This window comes from Monodon monoceros, unplaced genomic scaffold (assembly GCF_005190385.1).
Source record: "Monodon monoceros isolate NGI ecotype Baffin Bay Population unplaced genomic scaffold, NGI_Narwhal_1 Super_Scaffold_3, whole genome shotgun sequence".
NCBI lineage: Eukaryota > Metazoa > Chordata > Mammalia > Artiodactyla > Monodontidae > Monodon > Monodon monoceros.
Genome location: NW_021703780.1, coordinates 46,559,003 through 46,579,408, shown reverse-complemented (window position 1 = coordinate 46,579,408; position 20,406 = coordinate 46,559,003). Strand labels below are relative to the sequence as shown.

Genomic DNA, 20,406 nt, shown 5'->3' with positions numbered 1-20,406 from the left:
AAGTGTATACCGAAATATTTTAGGTTATAGACAGGTAAATTCTTAGATGTTAGGCTTAGTTCATTTGTTCATTCATTTGTTCATTCATTCATTTGCTGAGTACCCATCAGGACCCAGATTCCATTTTACATGCAGAGGAGATCATGGTGAAGGAGACACAGGTCCCTCCTCTCAATAAGTTTGCAGTTTCCAGTGGTGAAACAGACCATTATGATACAATGGTTACAGTAGTTTTACGTATTGAAATATAGACAGTGCAATGAGAACATGTAAAAGGGGGACAGTGAGTCTGTCTAAGGGTGGTCCAAGAAGTCTTCCTAATGGAGACTTGGAAAAGAGTGGTAAGCACATAAGGGATGTGGTTTGGGAAAGAGTAGATATAATCAGCAAAAACCAAATTCAAGCACAGTGAATAAAATAACCAAGAAATGGGGGCATAGGTGAGCCATGGGCTGTTTGGGAAAGAACAAGTAGGAGCATTTGGTGTGTTGCTGGTGGGGGGAAGAGGGGGTGAGGCTGTGGAGGGAGGTAAGGGCTAGTTTAGGAGGAGCTTGTATCACATGCAGGGAGTTTTAATTTTGTCCTTTTGGGCCATGAGGGGATGTTGAGGAATTCTGAGCAGAGGAGTGATGTCATCAGTTTTGGAATATTTTTCTGGTAGCAGTTTACAATATGGATCAGAGGTGGACAAGAGATGTGCGTGTCATTTAAGAGACTGTTTCAGTGGTCCAAGCAAGTGATGATGAAATAGACCAATAGCCATGGGATTAGAGGGGAATGATACGGATTTGAGAAATATTTAGGAGGTAGAAGCCACAGGCTTTGGTGTTGGTTGAATGAGGGAGGAGGTGGAAGAGAAAGAAAATTGTGGATTTTCTTTTTAATTTATTGGGCACTTTACAGGGATGGCTTCATTTAATCACCATACCAGCTTGATGTAGTAAATACTATGATTATCCCATTTTACAGATTATAGTCCCAGGCTATCTGGGATTTAGAAGCTAAACCTTGCCCAAGATCAGAGTTAATAAAGGGCGAGCCAGGATTTAACCCCCAACAATCAGACCCAGAGCCTGCAGGCCTAATTATGATGCTAAACTGCATCTCCCAGGTGGTTCCTTTTCTGATGATGGCAAACATAGGAAGGGGAGTAGCTTTGGGAGAGGAGGAGATGACTAAATGCCAGAACAGAGGCCATTCTGGATTCCATTTACCATAATATATAACTGTATAATTTGTAAAACTAGCTTACATTGCTTTATTATTTAAAAAAATAAAAAGCTCAGCTGATAATTCAACTGACAGTACCTTGAATCAATTTAAATATCTGCAGACTAAGACTTTAGAATATCTGCACTAATGAAAGGGGTTTTTGTAGTCATAATCAACACTTGGTCAACTGAGCATTTTTATCCGCTTTAATCCCTTTTGCTAATTAAGTGAACGTGAGGAACCAGATTTAATTAAAAGTGAAGTTGAACACTTAGCTTCTTTTGTGATTATAAGTGAAAGTAAGAAACTTGAATACAGTATTCAAGGTCATGAAATTCTTAATAATTTTATCTTTGAATTTGTGTTTTAGAAGTGAAGTCTGATGGGACAAGGAGCATGTGTGTTGGGGTCTTGGACCCTAGTGTACATGTGGTCCCTCCAGCTCCCTGACTTAAGTTCTCAGCCACCTGATTCCAGCCCTCTGGGCCTCTGCCTGGCCTCCAGCTCCACCTTCCTGTCCCTGTCCCATTGCTGCTGCCCTCTACCTGGTATGGTGATTGGGTGTGTCAGCAAGGGAGGACTGTGTTCCACCTTTATGCTTCTCCCCCCATAGGATATGGAGGCAGGCAAGGAGATGGTCAGGGTGGAGCAGGTGCCCTGTTGTATCTGGGGTAGGGCAAAGAAGAGGCCATCCCTGACCAGGCTGGTGGCACCCTGGCTTGTTTGGAGGGTGATTCAGTGGGGGCCTCTTGCTGACCTCTAATCCAGGTACCAATTGCATCCTGCTGTCATGGAGGTTGCAATATCTTGGGGGGTTTCTTATCTACCATCAACTGGGATGCTGGACTATGGGAAGGGGAGGTTGACTTCCTCACTCCCTGCTGGGGCCTCACAATTATGTGGGACACCCCCCAAACTATGTAGTTGGCCCTGTCTCCTCAATCTCTTGCCTTATTTTGTATATAATAAATGCATAGACTGAACTTTGTTAAGTAAGAATTCAGCAAATATGTCTGTCATAAGCATAGTGCAAGCCCCCTTTGTTAGAACTTGAAAAAAAATAGCATAAAGATAAAGCATGAAATGATAATGACTTAAAATTTGATTAAGACGTGCATATTATACTCATGGTTATTAAAGTCAAGAAAGGAGAGAGAGATCAAAGTCGCAGATTAGGAGGATGCTGGGCTCACCTCCCCTCATGCAAACAGCAGCTCTTGTTGAAATCAACCTGGGGACAAGCAGAACAGCTCTTCTGCAACCAAGCCTGTAAAGAAAGATCCACACGGAGTCCGGTAGGAAGGGAGAAGTGATGTGGTCGGGACCAGCACCCTTAGCAGGGACACAGGAGAGGAGGGGACATCACAGCCTCAGGGATCCTCCCTGGGGAGTGAGGGATTCCAGCCACACATTGGACACACCAGCCCTGGGATACAGCACTGGGAAGACAAGCCCCTTAGCTGGTTTGAAACCCAGTGGGGCTTACCAAAGGGCTGTAAGAAACTGGGCCTCTGCTCTTGAAGAGCACACAGACTTGCTTGCTCCCAGTCAAAGTGTGGAGGCAGCACATTGAAAACTGCCAGGGGCTCTGACCAGCTAGCCAGGACTGCTGCATCACACCCCCCGCCCACCCCTCACCTGGCTCCTGCTCTAGCCCCTCTTGCTCCAGCACTGCTCTCCACTAAGGCAGAGGGTGCCACTAGCTACAAGAGTTTGCACACTTGGAGGGAACAGAGCTGGCTTGGATCCAAGCCCTGCCTCTGACCAGGGTGTAGGCAGCCATTGCCAGCACATGTGTCCCTGTGCACTCTTGGGAGGGAGCAAACTCAGCTCAGTAGTGTGATATCAACCCCTCCAGCCACAACCCAGCCTCTAGCCAAGCAAGCACATCAGGGATAAAGTGAAATCAGAAAAGAAGTACAGCCTTAAGCCCTCAGGCCCTGAATCTATATCCCAAACCAAGGCTGAGACTGCCATCACACCTGGAAGAAACCCAAATTCTTCAGGGCTCCTGCTCCAGCCCCCGTGGCTCTGACCGCACCCTTGACAGGGTGGTGATGGCCACTGACTGAGCAAAGGAGAAGCCCTAGCTTGCACCTGGCTCTGGACAAGAAGCCCTAGCTTGCACCTACTCTGCACAAGAAGCCTGTGTGCAAGCACAGGTCACTATCCACACCTCCCCTCCCAGGAAACTGTGCAGCCTGCCACTGCCAGGGTCCTGTGATCCAGGGACAACTTCCCCAGGAGAACGCACGGTGTGCCTCAGGCTGTTGCAACATCATGCTGGCCTCTGCTGCCACAGGTTCGCCCTCCATTTCGTACCCATCCCTACCCCCTGGCCTGAGTGAGCCAGAGCCCCATAATCAGCTGCTACTTTAAACCTGTTCTGTGTGGTGGGAACAGACACGCTCAGGCAACTTATACGCAGAGGCAGGGTCAAATCCAAAGCCAAACCCCAAGAGCTGTGTGTACAAAGAAGAGAAAGGGAAATTTCTCCCAGCAGCCTCAGGAGCAGTGGAATAAATCTCCACAGCCAACTTGATATACTCTGCATCACTGGAATACGTGAATAGACAAGAAATAATCCCAAATTTGAGGTGGTGGACTTTAAGAGCAACTGTAGACTTGGGGTTTGCTTTCTGTATATAATTTCTTTCTGGTTTTATGTTTATCTTAGTTTAGTATTTAGAGTTTATTATCATGGGTAGATTTGTTTATTGACTTAGTGGCTCTCTTCCTTTATGTTTTCTTTTTTTTTTAAATTTATATATAGAGATTTTTTTTCCTTTTTCTCTTTTTGTGAGTGTGTATGTGTATGCTTCTTTGTGTGATTTTGTCTGTATAGCTTTGCTTTTACCATTTGTCCTAGGGTTCTGTCTGTCCGTTTTTCTTTTCTTTCTTTATTTTTTTTTAGTATAGTTTTTCATGCTTGTTATCATTGGTGGATTTGTTTTTTGCTTTGGTTGCTCTCCTCTTTCTTTCTTTCTTTATTACTTTTTATTTTTTTAATTATTAATATTTTTTTAATTTTAATAACTGTATTTTATTTATTTTTCTTTCTTTCTTTCTTTTTTTCTCCCATTTCTTCTGAGCCGTGTGACTGACAGGATCTTATTGCTCTGGCCAGGTGTCAGGCCTGTGCCTCTGAGGTGGGAGAGCTGAGTTCAGGACATTGGTCCACCAGAGGCTTCCCAGCTCCACATAATATCAAACAGCGAAAGCTCTCCCAAAGATCTCCATGTAAATGCTAAGACCCAGCTTCACTCAAGAATCCACAAGCTACAGTGCTGGACACCCTATGCCAAACAACTAGCAAGAAGGGAACACAACCCCACCCATTAGCAGAGAGGCTGCCTAAAATCATAATAAAGTCACAGGAACCCCAAAACACACCACTGGACGTGGTCCTGCCCACCAGAAAGACAAGATCCAGCCTCATGCACCAGAATACAGGCACCAGTCTCCTTCAACAGGAAGCCTATACAACCCACTGAACCAAACTTAGCCACTGGGGGCAGACAGCAAAAACAACAGGAACTACAAACGTACAGCCTGTGAAAAGGAGATCCCAAACACAGTAAGAAAAGCAAAATGAGAAGACAGAGAAACACACAGCAGATGAAGGAGCAAGGTAAAAATCCACCAGCCCAAACAAATGAAGAGGAAATAGGCAGTCTACTTGAAAAAGAATTCAGAGTAATGATGGTAAAGATGATCTAAAATCTTGGAAGTACAATGGAGAAAATACAGGAAACATTTAACAATGACCTAGAAGAACTAAAGAGCAAACAAACAATGATGAAGAACACAATAAATGAAATTAAAATTTTTTTAGAAGGAATGAGTAGCAGAATAACTGAGGCAGAAGAACGAATAAGTGACGTGCAAGATAAAATAGTGGAAATAAGTACTTCAGAGCAGAATAAAGAAAAAAGAATGAAAAGAATTGAGGATAGTCTTAGAGACCTCTGGGACAACATTAAATGTACCAACATTCAAATTATAGGGGTCCCAGAAGAAGAGAAAAAGAAAGGGGCTGAGAAAATATTTGAAGAGATTATAGTTGAAAACTTCCCTAATATGGGAAAGGAAATGTCAAGTCCAAGAAGTGCAGGGAATCCCATACACGGTAAATCCAAGGAGAAACATGCCAAGACACTTATTAATCAAACTATCAAAAATTAAATACAAAGAAAAAATATTAAAAGCAACAAGGGAAAAACAACAAATAACATACAAGGGAATCCCCATAAGGTTAACAGCTGATCTTTCAGCAGAAACTCTGCAAGCCAGAAGGGACTGGCAAGACATATTTAAAACGAAGAAAGGGAAAAACCTACAACCAAGATTACTCTACCCAGCAAGTAGCTCATGCAGATTTAATGGAGAAATTAACACCTTTACAGACAGACAAAAGCTGACAGAATTCAGCACCACGAAACCAGCTTTACAACTTTAGCTTTACAAATGCTAAGGGAACTTCTCTAGGCGGGAAACACAAGAGAAGGGAGAGGCCTACAATAACAAACACAAAGCAATTAAGAAAATGGTAATAGGAACATACATATCGAAAACTACATAAATGTAAATGTATTAAATGCTCCAACCAAAAGACATAGACTGGCTGAATGCATACAAAAAGAAGACCCGTATACATGCTATCTACGAGAGACCCACTTCAGACTTAGGGACACATACAGACTGAAAGTGAGGGGATGGAAAAAGATATTCCATGCAAATGGAAATCAAAAGAAAGCTGGAGTGGCAATTCTCATATCAGACAAAATAGATTCTAAAATAAAGACTATTAGAAGAGACAAAGAAGGATACTACATAGTAATCAAGGGATCAATCCAAGAAGAAGATATAGCAATTATAAATATATATGCCCCCACATCGGAGCACCTCAATACATAAGGCAAATGCTAACAATCATAAAACGGGAAACCGACAGAAACACAATCATAGTAGGGGACTTTAACACCCCATTTTCGCCAATGGGCAGATCATCCAAAATGAAAATAAATAAGAAAATACAAGCTTTAAATGATACATTACACAAGATGCACTTAATTGATGTTTATAGGACATTCCATCCAAAAATAACACAATACACTTTCTTCTCAAGTGCTCAAGGAATGTTCTCCAGGATAGGTCATATCTTGGGTCACAAATCAAGCCTTTGTAAATTTAAGAAAATTGAAATTGTGTCAAGTATCTATTCCAAGCACAACACTATGAGACTAGATATAAATTACAGGAAAAAAATCTATAAAATACAAACAGACAGAGGCTAAACCATACACTACTAAATAACTAATAAATTACTGAAGAAATCAAAGAGGAAATTGAGAGATACCTAGAAACAAATGACAGTGAAAACCTGATGACCCAAAACCTATGGGATGCAGCAAAAGCAGTTCTAAGAGGGACGTTTATAGCAATACGATCCTACTCCAGAAACAAGAAACCTCTCAAGTAAACAACCTAACCTTACACCTAAAGCAACAAGAAGATCAGAAAAACCCTAAAGTTAGCAGAAGGAAAGAAATCATAGACATCAGATCAGAAATAAATGAAAAATAAATGAAGGAAATGATAGCAAAGATCAATAAAACTAAAAGCTGGTTCTTTGAGAAGATAAACAAAATTGATAAACTCATCAAGAAAAAACCAGAGAAAACTCAAATCAATAGAATTAGAAATGAAAAAGGAGAAGTAACAACTGACACGCAGAAATACAAAGGGTCATGAGAGATTACTACAAGCAACTATATGTCAATGAAATGGACAACCTGGAAGAAATGGACAAACTCTTAGGAAAGCACAGCCTCTGAGACTGAACCAGGAAGAAATGAAAACATAAACAGACCAATCACAAGCCCTGAACTTGAGACTGTGATTAAAAATCTTCCAACAAACAAAAGTCAGATCGCTTCACAGGCAATTTCCACCAAACATTTAGAGGAGAGCTAACACCTATCCTTCTCAAACTCTTCCAAAATATAGAAGATGGAGGTACACTCCCACACTCATTCTACAAGGGCACCATCACCCTGATACCAAAACCAGACAAAGATGTCACAAAGAAAGAAAACTACAGGCCAGTATCACTGATGAATGTAGATGCAGAAATCCTCAACAAAATACTAGAAAACAGTATCCAACTGCATATTAACAGGAGCATACACCATGATCAAGTGGGGTTTATCCCAGGAATGCAAGGATTCTTCAATATATGCAAATCAATCAATGTGATAAGTCATATTAACAAAGTGAAGGATAAAAACCATATTATCATCTCAATAGATGCAGTAAAGCTCTTGACAAAATTCAACACCCATTTACGATAAAAACCCTCCAGAGAGCAGGCATAGAGGGAACTTTACCTCAACATAATAAAGGCCATATATGACAAACCCACAGACAACATCTTTCTCAATGGTGAATAACTGAAACCATTTCCTCTAAGATCAGGAAGAAGACAAGGTTGTCCACTCTCGCCACTATTATTCAACATAATTTTGGACATTTTAGCCACAGCAATCAGAGAAGAAAAAGAAATAAAAGGAATCCAAATTGAAAAGAAGTAAAGCTGTCACTGTTTGCAGATGACATGATACTATATATAGAGAATCCTAAAGATGCTACCAGAAAACTACTAGAGCTAATCAATGAATTTGGTAAAGTAGCAGGATACAAAATGAATGCACAGAAATCTTTTGCGTTCCTATTCACTAATGATGAAAAATCTGAAAGAGAAGTTAAGGAAGCACTCCCATTTACCACTGCAACAAAAATAATAAAATACCTAGGGATAAACCTACCTCCAGAGACAAAAGTCCTGTATGCAGAAAACTATAAGACACTGATGGAAGAAATTAAAGATGATACAAATAGATGGAGAGATATACCATGTTCTTGGATTGGAAGAATCAATATTGTGAAAATGACTGTACTACCCAAAGCAATCTATGGATTCAATGCAGTCCCTATCAAATTACCAATGGCATTTTTCACAGAACTAGAACAAAAAAATTCACAATTTCTGTGGAAATACAAAAGACCCCGAATAGCCAAAGCAGTCTTGAGAAAGAAAGATGGAGCTGGAGGAATCAGTCTCCCAGACTTCAGACTATACTACAAAGCTACAGTAATCAAGACATTATGGTACTGACAAAAAAACAGAAATATAGATCAATGGAACAGGATAGAAAGCCCAGAGATAAACCCCCACGCATATGTTCACCTTATCTTTGATAAAGGAGGCAAGAGTATACAATGGAGAAAAGACAGCCTCTTCAATAAGTGGTGCTGGGAAAACTGGACAGCTACATGTAAAAGAATGAAATTAGAACACTTCCTAACACCATACAGAAAAATAAACTCAAAATGGATTAAAAACCTTAATGTCAGGCCAGACACTTTAAAACTCGTAGAGGAAAGCACAGGCAGAACAGTCTATGACGTAAATCACGGCAAGATCTTCTTTGACCCACCTCCTAGAGAAATGGAAATAAAACCAAAAATAAACAAATGGGACCTAATGAAACTTCAAAGCTTTTGCACAGCAAAGGAAACAATAAACAAGACAAAACGACAACCCTTAGAATGGGAGAAAATATTTGCAAATGAAGCAACTGACAGGGTTTAATCTCCAAAATATACAAGCAGCTCATGCAGTTCAATATCAAAAATCAAACAACCCAATCTAAAAATGGGCAGAAGTCCTAAATAGACATTTCTCCAAAGAAGATATACAGATGGCCAACGAACACATGAAAGAATGCTCAACATCACTTATCATTAGAGAAATGCAAATCAAAACTACAATGATGTTTCACCTCACACCATTCTGAATGGCCATAATCAAAAAACCTACAAATAATAAATGCTGGAGAGGGTGTGGAGAAAAGGGAACCCTCTTGCACTGTTGGTGGGAATGTAAATTGATACAGCCAGTATGGAGAACAGTATGGAGGTTCCTTAAAAAACTGAAAATAGAACTACCATATGACCCAGCAATCCTGCTACCAGGCACATACCCTGAAAAAACCATAGTTCAAAAAGTGTCATGTACCACAATGTTCATTGCAGCTCTATTTACAATAGCCAGGACATGGAAACAACCTAAGTGTCCATCAACAGATGAATGGATAAAGAAGATGTGGTACATATATACAATGGAATATTACTCAGCCATAAAAAGAAACGAAATTGAGTTATTTTTAATGAGGTGGATGGACCTAGAGTATGTCATACAGAGTGGAGTAAGTTAGAAAGAGAAGAACAAAGAGTTATTTTTAATGAGGTGGATGGACCTAGAGTATGTCATACAGAGTGGAGTAAGTTAGAAAGAGAAGAACATATACTAACACATATGTATGGAATCTAAAAGAAAAATGGTTTTGAAGAACCTAGGCACAGGACAGGAATAAAGACACAGACGTGAAGAATGGACTTGAGGACACGGGGAAGGGGAAGTGTAAGCTGGGATGAAGTGAGAGAGTGACATGGACATAGATACCCTACCAAATGTAAAATAGATAGCTACTGGGAAGCAGCCATATAGCACAGGGATTTCAGCTCGGTTCTTTGTGACCACCTAGAGGGGTGGGTTATGGAGGGTGTTGGGAAGGAGATGCAAGAGGGAGGAGATATGGGGATATAAGTATATATATATATATATATATATATATATGTAAAGCTGATTCACTTTGTTATAAAGCAGAAACTAACACACCATTGTAAGGCAATTATACTCCAATAAAGAAAAAAAGAATAAAAAGAAAAAAAATAAAATAAAGGCAGCAAGAGGAAAACAGTCAGTTACAGGGAACTTCCATAAGGCTTTCAGCTGATTTTTCTGCAGAAACATTGCAGGCCACAGGGAGTGGTATGATATATTTAACGTACTGAAAAGAAAAAGCAAAACAAAAACAAAAACCCTAGCCCTACCACCTAGGATACCAGCAGGGTTATCATTAGATTGTCTCTAAAATCAGGTACAAGGATGCCCACTCTCACTATTTCTAGGTAACATAGTACTGGAATTCCTAGGCACAGCAGTCAGACAAGAAAAAGAAATAAAAGGCATCCAAATTGGAAGGGAAAAAGTAAAATTGTCACTATTTGCAGATGACATGATACTATATATATAAAACCCTAAGTTCTCCACCAAAAAACTATTAGAACTACTAAGTGATTCAGTAAATCAGGATACAACATTATTATATGGAAATCTATTGATTTTTAAACAACATATAATAATGAATTCTCAGAAAGAGAATGTAAGAAAATAATGCCATTTATGGTTGCTTCACAAAGAATAAAATACATAGGAATTATCTCAGCCATATAAAAGAATGAAATTTTGCCACTTGCAACTACATGGATGGACTTAGAGGGTATCATGCTAGTTGAACTAAGTCAGACAGAGAAAGAAAAATACTGTATCTTATCACATATATTAATCTAAAAAGTAAAACAAACGAATGAATATAACAAAATAGGACAGACTCATAGATACAGTGAACAAACCAGTGGGTAGAGGGGTTGGGGGAGAGGCAAGATAAGGGAAGGTGATTAAGAGGTACACTACTAGATATGAAATAGATATAAGGATATATTGTACAGCACAGGGACTATAGCCAATATTTTATAATAACGTTAAATGGAATACAATCTATAAAAATATTCAATCACTATGTTGTATACCTGAAACTACTCTAACATTGTAAATCATCTACAATTTAGAATAAAAGAAAAATAAAATAAATAAATAAATGCAAAGAAAACTCAAGGACGAATAATTAGAAAAATAACAAGTTAGAGTGTTATTTTCATTTCTGTTATTAATAGTAATTGTGAGTAATAATTCTTGAATCTTGCCTGGAGACATTAGTATAGTTGAAAGTTGTATTAACTTTGGGTTGCTAAATCAAATACAAGATGTGAAAATTAGATATTTTAGTCAAAGTCCAAATAAGTTAAATTTTATCGAGAAGTACACATAACTTCATTGAAATTAGAGCTTTTGAATTAAAAAGATAGACAAATATTGTAGTGAGGACCAGAATGTTTTAAATTATGCTAACCAGTGATCTTGATAATTGGTTACACAAGCATCTAGAATAGCCTTCTCTTAGTGTTTAGCTGTGACAGAAACAACGCTCCCTTTAGCAGGCTGATTGATATTTCCTACTGCCAAAATTCGAGATTTTTTTTTTTTCGCGGTACGCAGGCCTCTCACTGTTGTGGCCTCTCCCGTAGCAGAGCACAGGCTCAGCGGCCATGGCTCACGGGCCTAGCCGCTCCGCGGCATGTGGGATCTTCCCGGACCGGGGCACGAACCCGTGTCCCCTGCATCGGCAGGTGGACTCTCAACCACTGCGCCACCAGGGAAGCCCCGAGAAAATTTTTAGCATGTGATGTGTCAAATTATCTACTGTTAAAAATTATGAAGCACACCTTAAACCTCTAAGTAACTGGGTTGAATTTTATTTTTATGACATCATGCTTTGTAAGACTCTCACTAATCAAAGTTGTTGACATTGCCCCTATACAGCTGGAAAAGGCCAAAAAGTTGTTATCTGCCCACCCCCCAAGAATCCTGCCTTCCTTTTGGTGCATCAGGTGTGATCATCAGGGCCTATATTATTGGGATCATTCTTTGTTTAACTGGCCAATGAGTTGGAGTGGTTTTAGAAAATAACCACTCACACAAGGAGACGCAGACCCCACCTGCCCAGGATGGGCAGCAGCTTCCTATGCAGCCTGTAACCCTTGCCCACCAGCCTAGCTGCAAAGAGAACAGTGCTGCTCCCTCTCCTCCCCAAACTTTCCAAATGCCTTTTGAGAGGTCTTCGATGCAAAGCTATGCTTGATGTCCACCTCGCCCGGGTTCTCTCGGGTGCAAACATCATGGGGGACACACAGCAGAATTTAAACTTGGCCCTTCACACCCCGTGGCCTGGTCCCGATTTTGACTAGAGGGCTGTAATTAGGTTATCTTCCCTTAGATGCCTCACTCCTGATGCAGAAACCCGCCCAGATATTGTAGAAGTCAGCTCCATGATATCAGATGTCATGATGAAGTATGTAGATAATTTATCCGCATCCCAGCTGACCTTGGAGAAGAAGCTGGAACGGGAACGGAGACGCACACAGAGGTATTTTATGGAAGCCAACCGGAACACAGTCATGTGTCAGCACGAGCCGGCTCTTCTCTCTCAAGTAAGTGGAAATCTTTCAGTCTCTTCAGGATGCATTCTGATGGACTCTCTGAGGCTGTTCTTGCTTGTGTTGAGGAAAATTCATCTTAAGTTAGAAAAATATTACATGTGATATTTACTACTATAGAGATACATATTTGCATCCATTTTGATCTTATAGAAAATTAAGTCAATATAATTGATGTTCCAAAGAACTAACCCATAACTTATTGTATATTACAAAACCAGAGGTATCAAAAAGATATCTTAGAAATTCTTTAAGTTTGTAATATGATCTTTGTATAAGTAGCAGTGACTGCTTATATTCAATTTATTCAGCAATCTTGGAAATATGGATGAAAATATTGTGTCAGCTTAAAGAAGGAAATAATATTTACCTTAAAATTTTTTTCTTATTAGTCTGTGAAATTGATTTCATTACTGTTTTTTGTGGTAATAATTTTGCCATGGTACAAATCAGAATATGTACTTTTATTTTTCATGACATTAACCTTTAAATTATTTTGATATTTAAGTTTATTTCTGAGTATAATTGAAAAAGGGATGCCAAAGCCACAGACTTCCGCAAGTGCATGTGATGGTGCCTGTGATGCCCTTGTTTTATTTTCTCTCTGCCTTTGTTGTGTCATGACCCATGACTTATCCTTTACTCACGCTCTGGGTTCCCTGAAAGCAGGGATTTAGTAAGGGGCCCTTCAACCCATAAATGTTCTTTTTTAACCCTCCTGAGGATGGGCCCAGCACAGTAGGGTTACAAAGCCCATCCTTGATGAGGATACCTGGTCACTAAATTCCTTTCCAGGATCTGCCTCAGCTGGGAAAATTATATAAGAATTAGTCTCCCCCGCACACCACGATGAAGAGTGACCCCCACTCGCCGCAACTAGAGAAAACCCTCACACAGAAATGAAGACCCAACACAGCCAAAAATAAATAAATTAATTAATTAATTAAAAAAAAAAAAGAATTAGTCTCCAAGAAGAGCCAGTTTTGATTTCTGGAATAACAGCATTTCCAGCAACCTTTTTTTTTTTTTTAGAAGGAAAGCAATACTATTTGGTGGTTTATCTTGCCATGCTTGGAATCCGGAAGTTAAAGATTCAATCAATGTAATTTTGGTGGGTTTTTTAAATTTTTATTTCATTTTTTATGTTTTTATTACAGTCATACCTTTTATTTCACTTTTCATGTTTTTTTTAATTGAGGTATAGTTGATTTACAATATTATATTACTTTCAGGTATATAACATAGTGGTTCATAATTTTTCCATTTATACTCCATTCAAAGTTTTTATAAAATAGTAGCTATATTCCTAGTGCTGTACATAGCATCCTTGTATCTTATTTATTTTATACCTAATAATTTTTGTCTCCTAATTCCCTACCCTTATCTTGCCCCTCCTCCTTCCGTCTCCCCACTGGAAACCACTTGTTTGTTCTCTATATATGTGAGTCTATTTGTTTTATTATATTCATTTGTTTGTTTTATTTTTTTGAGATTCCACATACAAATGATATCATACAGTATTTGTTTTTCTCTGTCTGACTTATTTCACTAAGCATAACACCCTCCAGGTCCATCCATTTGGTTGCAAACAGCAAAATTTCATTCTTTTTTTATGGCTGAGTGGTATTCTACTGCATATATATGTACCACATCTTCTTTATAGTATTCTGCTTATGTTTTCTTCTAGGAGTTTTATTGATTCCAGTCTTACATTTAGGTCTTTAATCCATTTTGAGGTTATTTTCCTATATGCTGTGAGAAAATGTTTTAATTTCATTCTTTTACATGTAGCTGTCCAGTATTCCTAGCACCACTTATTGAAGAGACTGTCTTTTACCCATTGTATATTCTTGCCTTCTTTGTCATAGATTAATAGACCAGAAGTGCATGGGTTTATTCCAGGCTCTCTATTCTAACCCATTGATCTATGTATCCGTTTTTGTGCCAGTACCATACTGTATTGATGACTGTAGCTTTGTAATGTAGTCTGAAGGGAGCATGATACCTCCAGCTCTGAGGCTTTTCTCAAGATTGCTTTGGCTATTTAAGATCTTTTGTGTTTCCATACACACTTTAGAATTTTTTTTCTACTTCTATGAAAAATACCACTGATATTTTGATAGGGATTGCATTGAATCTGTACATTGCCTTAGGTAGTATGATCATTTTTACAATGTTAATTCTTCCAATCCATGGACACAGTATCACTTGTCATCTTTTTTGTCCTCTTCAGTTTTTTTCATCAGTGTCTTAGCGTTTTCCAATGCTTTAATGTCTCAAAGTTGTCCAGTTTTCCAACTCCAATTAAGGAGTTTTAACCTCCTTAATTAGGTTTTCTTTTTTTGATGGATGGTAAATGGGATTGTTTTCCTAACTTCTCTTTCTGATAGTTTGTTCTTAATGTGTAGAAATGTAACAGATTTCTGTATATTAATTTTGTATCCTGAAACATTACTGAATTCATTGATGAGTTATAGTAGTTTTTGGTGCTGCCTTTAAAATTTTCTATGTTTAGTACCACGTCATCTGCAAATAGTGACAATTTTACTTCTTTCTTTTCAATTTGGATTCCATTTGCTTCTTTTTCTTGTCTGATTGCTACGGCTGGGACTTCCAATATTATGTTGAAAAAAAGTGGCAAGAATGGGCATCCTTGTCTTGTTCCTGATCTTAGAGGAAATGCTTTTAGCTCTTCACTTTTTAGTAGGCTGTTAGCTGTGGGTTTATCATATATGGGCTTTATTATGATGAGGTATGTTCCTTCTATACCCAGTTTGTGGAGAGTTTTTAATTGTAAGTGGATGTTGAATTTTGTCAAAACCTTTTTCTGCATCTATTAATATGATCATATGATTTTTATTCTTCAATTTCTTTTTTTTTAAGTAGAGTTGATTTACAGTGTTGTGATAGTTTCTGGTGTACAGCAGGGTGATTCAGTTTTTGTATATATATGTTATTCTTTATCAGATTCTATTCCATTATAGGTTATTACAAGATATTGAATATAGTTCCCTGTTCCATAGAGTAGGTCCTGGTTGTTTTTCTACTTTATATATAATAGTGTGTATTTGTTAATCCCAAACTCCTAACTTATCACTCCTCCTTTCCCCTTTGGTAACCATAAGTTTGTTTTCTGTGTCTGTGAGTCAGTTTCTGTTTTGTAAATAAGTTCATTTGTGTCATTTTTTTTAGATTCCACATATAAGTGATATCATGTGATATTTGTCTTTCTCTGACTTCACTTAGTATGATAATCTATAGGCTCATTCACATTGCTGCAAATTACATTATTTTATTCTTTTTTATGTCTGGGTAATATTTCATGGTATACATATATACCACATCTTCTTTATCCATTCATCTAGTGATGGACATTTAGGTTGCTTCCATGTCTTGGCTATTGTAAATAGTGCTGCTATGAACATTGGGGTGCATGTATCTTTTCAAATTAGATTTTTCTTTGGATATATGCCCAGGAGTGGGATTGCTGGATCATATGGCAACTCTATTTTTAGTGTTTTGAGGAACATCCATACTATTCTCTATAGTAGCTGCACAAATTTACATTCCTACCAACAGTGTAGGAGAATTCCCTTTTCTCCACACCTTCTCCAGCACTTATTATTTATAGACTTTTTGATGATGACCATTCAGACTGGTGTAAAGTGATATCTCATTGTAGTTTTGATTTGCATTTCTCTAATAATTAGCAATATTGAACATCTTCTCATGTGCCTTTTGGCCATCTCTATGCCGTTTTTGGAGAAATGTCAATTTAGGTCTTCTGTCCTTTTTTGATTGGGTTTTTTGTTTTTTGGATATTGAGTTGTATGAGCTGTATATTTGTATATTTTGGAGATTATTCCCTTGTCGGTCGCATCACTTGCAAATATTTTCCCAGTCTGTAGGTTGTCTTATTGTTTTGTTTCCTTTGATTAGGTCTCATTTGTTTATTTTTGCTTTTATTTCTTTTGCCTTAGGAGACAGATCCAAAAAAATATTGCTACAATTTATGTCAAAGAGTATTCTGCCTATGTTCTCTTCTGGGAGTTTTATGGTGTCATGTCTTATAATTAATCCTTTAAGCCATTTTGAGTTTATTTTTGTGAATGGTTTGAGGATGTGTTCTAAGTTCATTTATTTACATGCAGCTATTCAGCTTTCCCACCACCACTTCATGAAGAGACTGTCTTTTCTCCATTGTATTTTCTTGCCTCCTTTGTCAAAGATTAATTGACCGTAGGTGTGTGGGTTTATTTCTGAGCTCTCTCTTCTATTGCAGTGATCTATATGTCTCTTTTTATGCCAATACCATGCAGTTTTGATTGTTGTAGCTTTGTAGTATTGTCTGAAGTCTGTGAGGTTATGCCTCTAGCTCTCTTCTTTTTTCCTCAGGATTACTTTGGCAATTCTGGGTCTTTTTGTGGTTCCACATAAATTTTAGGGTTATTTGTTCTAGTTCATTGAAAAACGTCATGGGTAATTTGATAGGGATTGCATTAAACCTGTAGATTGCTTTGGATAGTATGGCCATTTTAATAATATTAATTCTTTCATTCCAGGATCATGGGATATCTTTCTATTTCTTCTAATCATCTTCAATTTCCTTTAAAAATATTTTATAGTTTTTGGGATATAAGTCTTTCACCTCCTTGGTCAGGCTTATGCCTAAGTACTATTTTGTTTGTTTCGTGCAATTTTAAAAGGGATTTTTTTTTAACTTTCTTCTTCTGATATTTCATTGTTAGTGAAAAGAAATGCAACCAATTTCTGTTTGTTAATCTTGTATCCTGCTACCTTGCTGAACTCATTGATCAGTTCTAGTAATTTTTGTGTGGAGTCTTTAGGGTTTTCTATATGTGTATATGCATCATATCATCTGCATATAATGACAATTTCACCTCTTCCCTTCCAATTTGGATACCTTTAATTTCCTTGTCTTGTCTGACTGCTGTGGCTCAGAAATTTGATACTATGTTGAATAGAAGTCATGAGAGTGGGTATCCTTGTCTTGTTCCTTGAATCTAGTGGGAAGGCTTTCAACTTTTCACCACTGAGTATTATGTTGGCTGTATTTTTGTCATAAATAGCTTTTATTTTTCTGAATTATGCTCTATACCCACTTTGCTGAGAGTGTTTTTTATGAAAGGATGTTGAATTTTATCAGATGCTTTTTCTGCATCTATTGAAATGATCATGTGGTTTTTGTCTTTTCTTCTGTTGATAATGGTGTACCACATTGATTGATTTACATATGTGGAACCATCCTTGTGACCCTGGGATGAATCCAGCTTGATCATGGTATATGAAAAAGGATTTTTATATGTTGTTGGATTTGGTTTACTAATATTTTGTTGAGGACTTTTGCATCTATATCCATCAAAGATATTGGCCTATAATTTTCTTTTCGGTAGTGTCTTTGTCTGGTTTTAGTATCAGGGTTATGGTGGCTTTATAGAATGACTGCAGGAGTGTTCCCTTCTCTTCAGTCTTTTGGAAGAGTTTGAGAAGGATTGGTATATATTCTTCTTTGTATGTTTATAGAATTCCCCAGTGGAGCCATCTTGTCCTGGACTTTTGTTTGCAGGGAGGTTTGGGTTTTTTTTAATTATTATTACAGATTCTATTTCACTTCTAGTGATTGGTCTGTTCAATTATCTATTTCCTTTTGATTCAGTTTTGGCAGGCTGTATGTTTCTAGAAACTTTTCCATTTCTTCTAGGTTGTCCAATTGGTTAATATATAATTGTTCATAGTATTCTCTTTTATTTTTTGGGTATTTCTACGGTATTGGTTGTTATTTCTCTTCTTTCATTTTCTTATTATCTTTCTTTGGGTCCTCTCTCTTTCCTTCTTGGTGAGTTCCTCACTTTGTTAATGTGGTGTTTCACAGTGATTGATTTGTGGATTTGAACAATTCTTGCATCCCTGAGATAAATCCCACTTGATGAAGATGTATGATCCTTTTAATATATTGTTGAATACGGATTACTAATATTTTCTTGAGAATTTTGCATTTATGTACATCAGTGATATTGGTCAGTAGTCTTTTTTATTATATCTTGGTCTGGCTTTGGTATAGTGTGATATTGGCCTTTTAGAAAGTGTTCAGAAGTGTTCCTCTCTCTGAAACTTTTTGGAATAGTTTGTGAAGGATAGGTGCTAACTCTTTTCTAAATGTTTGGTAGAGTTTACCTGTGAAGGACCTGGTCCTGGACTTTAGTTTGTTGGATTTTTTTATTACTATTTTAATTTCATTACTGGTAATTTGTCTGTTCATGTTTTCTATTTTTTCCGGGTTCAGTCTTGGGAGATTCTACATTTCTTGGAATTTTTCCATTACTTCTTGTTTGTCCATTTTATTGGCATACAATCATTTATAGAACTCTCTCATGATTCTTTGTATTTCTGTGGTGTTTGTAACCTCTCATTTTTCATTTCTGATTATATTGATTTGAACCCTCTGTCTTTTTCTCATTTTTTTCATAGTGAATCTGGCTAAAGGTTTATCAATTTTATTTATATTTTCAAGACAATTGCTCTTAGATTCACTGATCTTTTTTTTCTTGTATTGTCATGGGGTGTTTTTTTTTTTATCTCTATTTCATTTATTTCTCCTCCGATCTTTACGTTTTCTTTCCTTCTGCTAACTTTGGGTTTTCTTCATTCTTCTTTTTCAAATTCCGTTAGGTGTAAGGTTAAGTTGGGTTTTTTGTTGGTTTTTTGGGGGGAAGGTTGTTTGTTAGGTTTTGGTTTTGGGTGGGTTTTTTTTCAATTTTTTCTTGTTTCCTAAGGTAGGCTTGTATTGCTATAAATTTCAATCTTTGAAATGCTTTTGCTGCATCCCATAGATTTTGGACTGTTGTGTTTCATTCTTGTTTGTCTACAAGTATTTTTTTATTTCCTCTTTGATTTCTTCAGTAATCCATTTGTTGTTTAGTGGCATATTGTTTAGCCTTCATGTGTTTGTGTATTTTGCAGTTTTTGTCTTGTAGTTGATTCTAGTCTCATAACATTATGGTCAGAAAATACGCTTGATATGATTTCATTTTTCTTAAATTTACTGAGACTTCTTTTGTCACCTAACATGTGATCTATCCTGGAGAATGTTCCACGTATACTTGAAAGGAATGTGTATTCTTCTGGTTTTCGATGGAGTGTTTTATGTATATCTATTAAGTCTATTTGGTCTAGTGTGTCATTTAAGACCAACGTTTCCGTATTGATTTTCTGTCTGGATGATCTCTCCATTGACGTAAGTTGAGTGTTAAAGTCCTCTGCTATTATTGTGTTACTGTCAATCTCTCTAATTATGTTTGTTAATATTTGCTCTATGTATTTAGGTATTTTTGTTGGGTGCTTATATATTTTAAATTGTTATATCTTCTTCTTGGCCCTCAATCATTGTAAAATTCTTCAGTCTTTTTACAGTCTTTGTTTTAAAGGCTATTTTGTCTAATTATTGCTACTCTAGCTTTCTTTTCATTTCCAGTTGCATGGAATACCTTTTCCATCCCCTTACTTTCAGTCTGTGTGTGCCTTTTGATTTGAAATGAGTGTCTTGTAGGAAGCATATATGTGGATCTTGCTTTTTTATCCATTCAGCCACTCTGTGTCTTTTGATTAGAGCATTTAGTTCATGTACATTTAAAGTAATTATTGATAGGTATGTACTTACTGCCATTTTGTTAATTGTTTTGTGGTTGTTGTTGTAGTTATTTTTGTGTTCTTTCTTCTTTTGTTCTCTTCACCTGTGGCTTGAGGACTATCTTTAGTTTATGTTGGGATTCTTTTCTCTTTTTTTTGTGTGTCTATCATAGATTTTTGTTTTGTTATTACCATGAGGTTTATATATAGCTATATGCACATATATAAACACACAGATATACATTTTTAAATTTTAAGTTGCTGATCTCAATTTAAATTGCAGAAGGACTTCCGGGAAGATGGCAG

General features: G+C 37.3%; 1 protein-coding gene across 1 annotated transcript in view; it reads left to right on the top strand.

Annotated features, from left to right (window-relative positions):
• Positions 1-20,406, top strand: part of NEK10 (NIMA related kinase 10) — a 311,866-nt gene that overhangs the window by 164,237 nt on the left and 127,223 nt on the right. Inside the window, exon 27 of the mRNA XM_029243936.1 lies at positions 12,234-12,447. Within this exon, the coding sequence (XP_029099769.1) occupies positions 12,234-12,447 (214 nt within the window). The remainder of the gene's footprint in view (positions 1-12,233; positions 12,448-20,406) is intronic.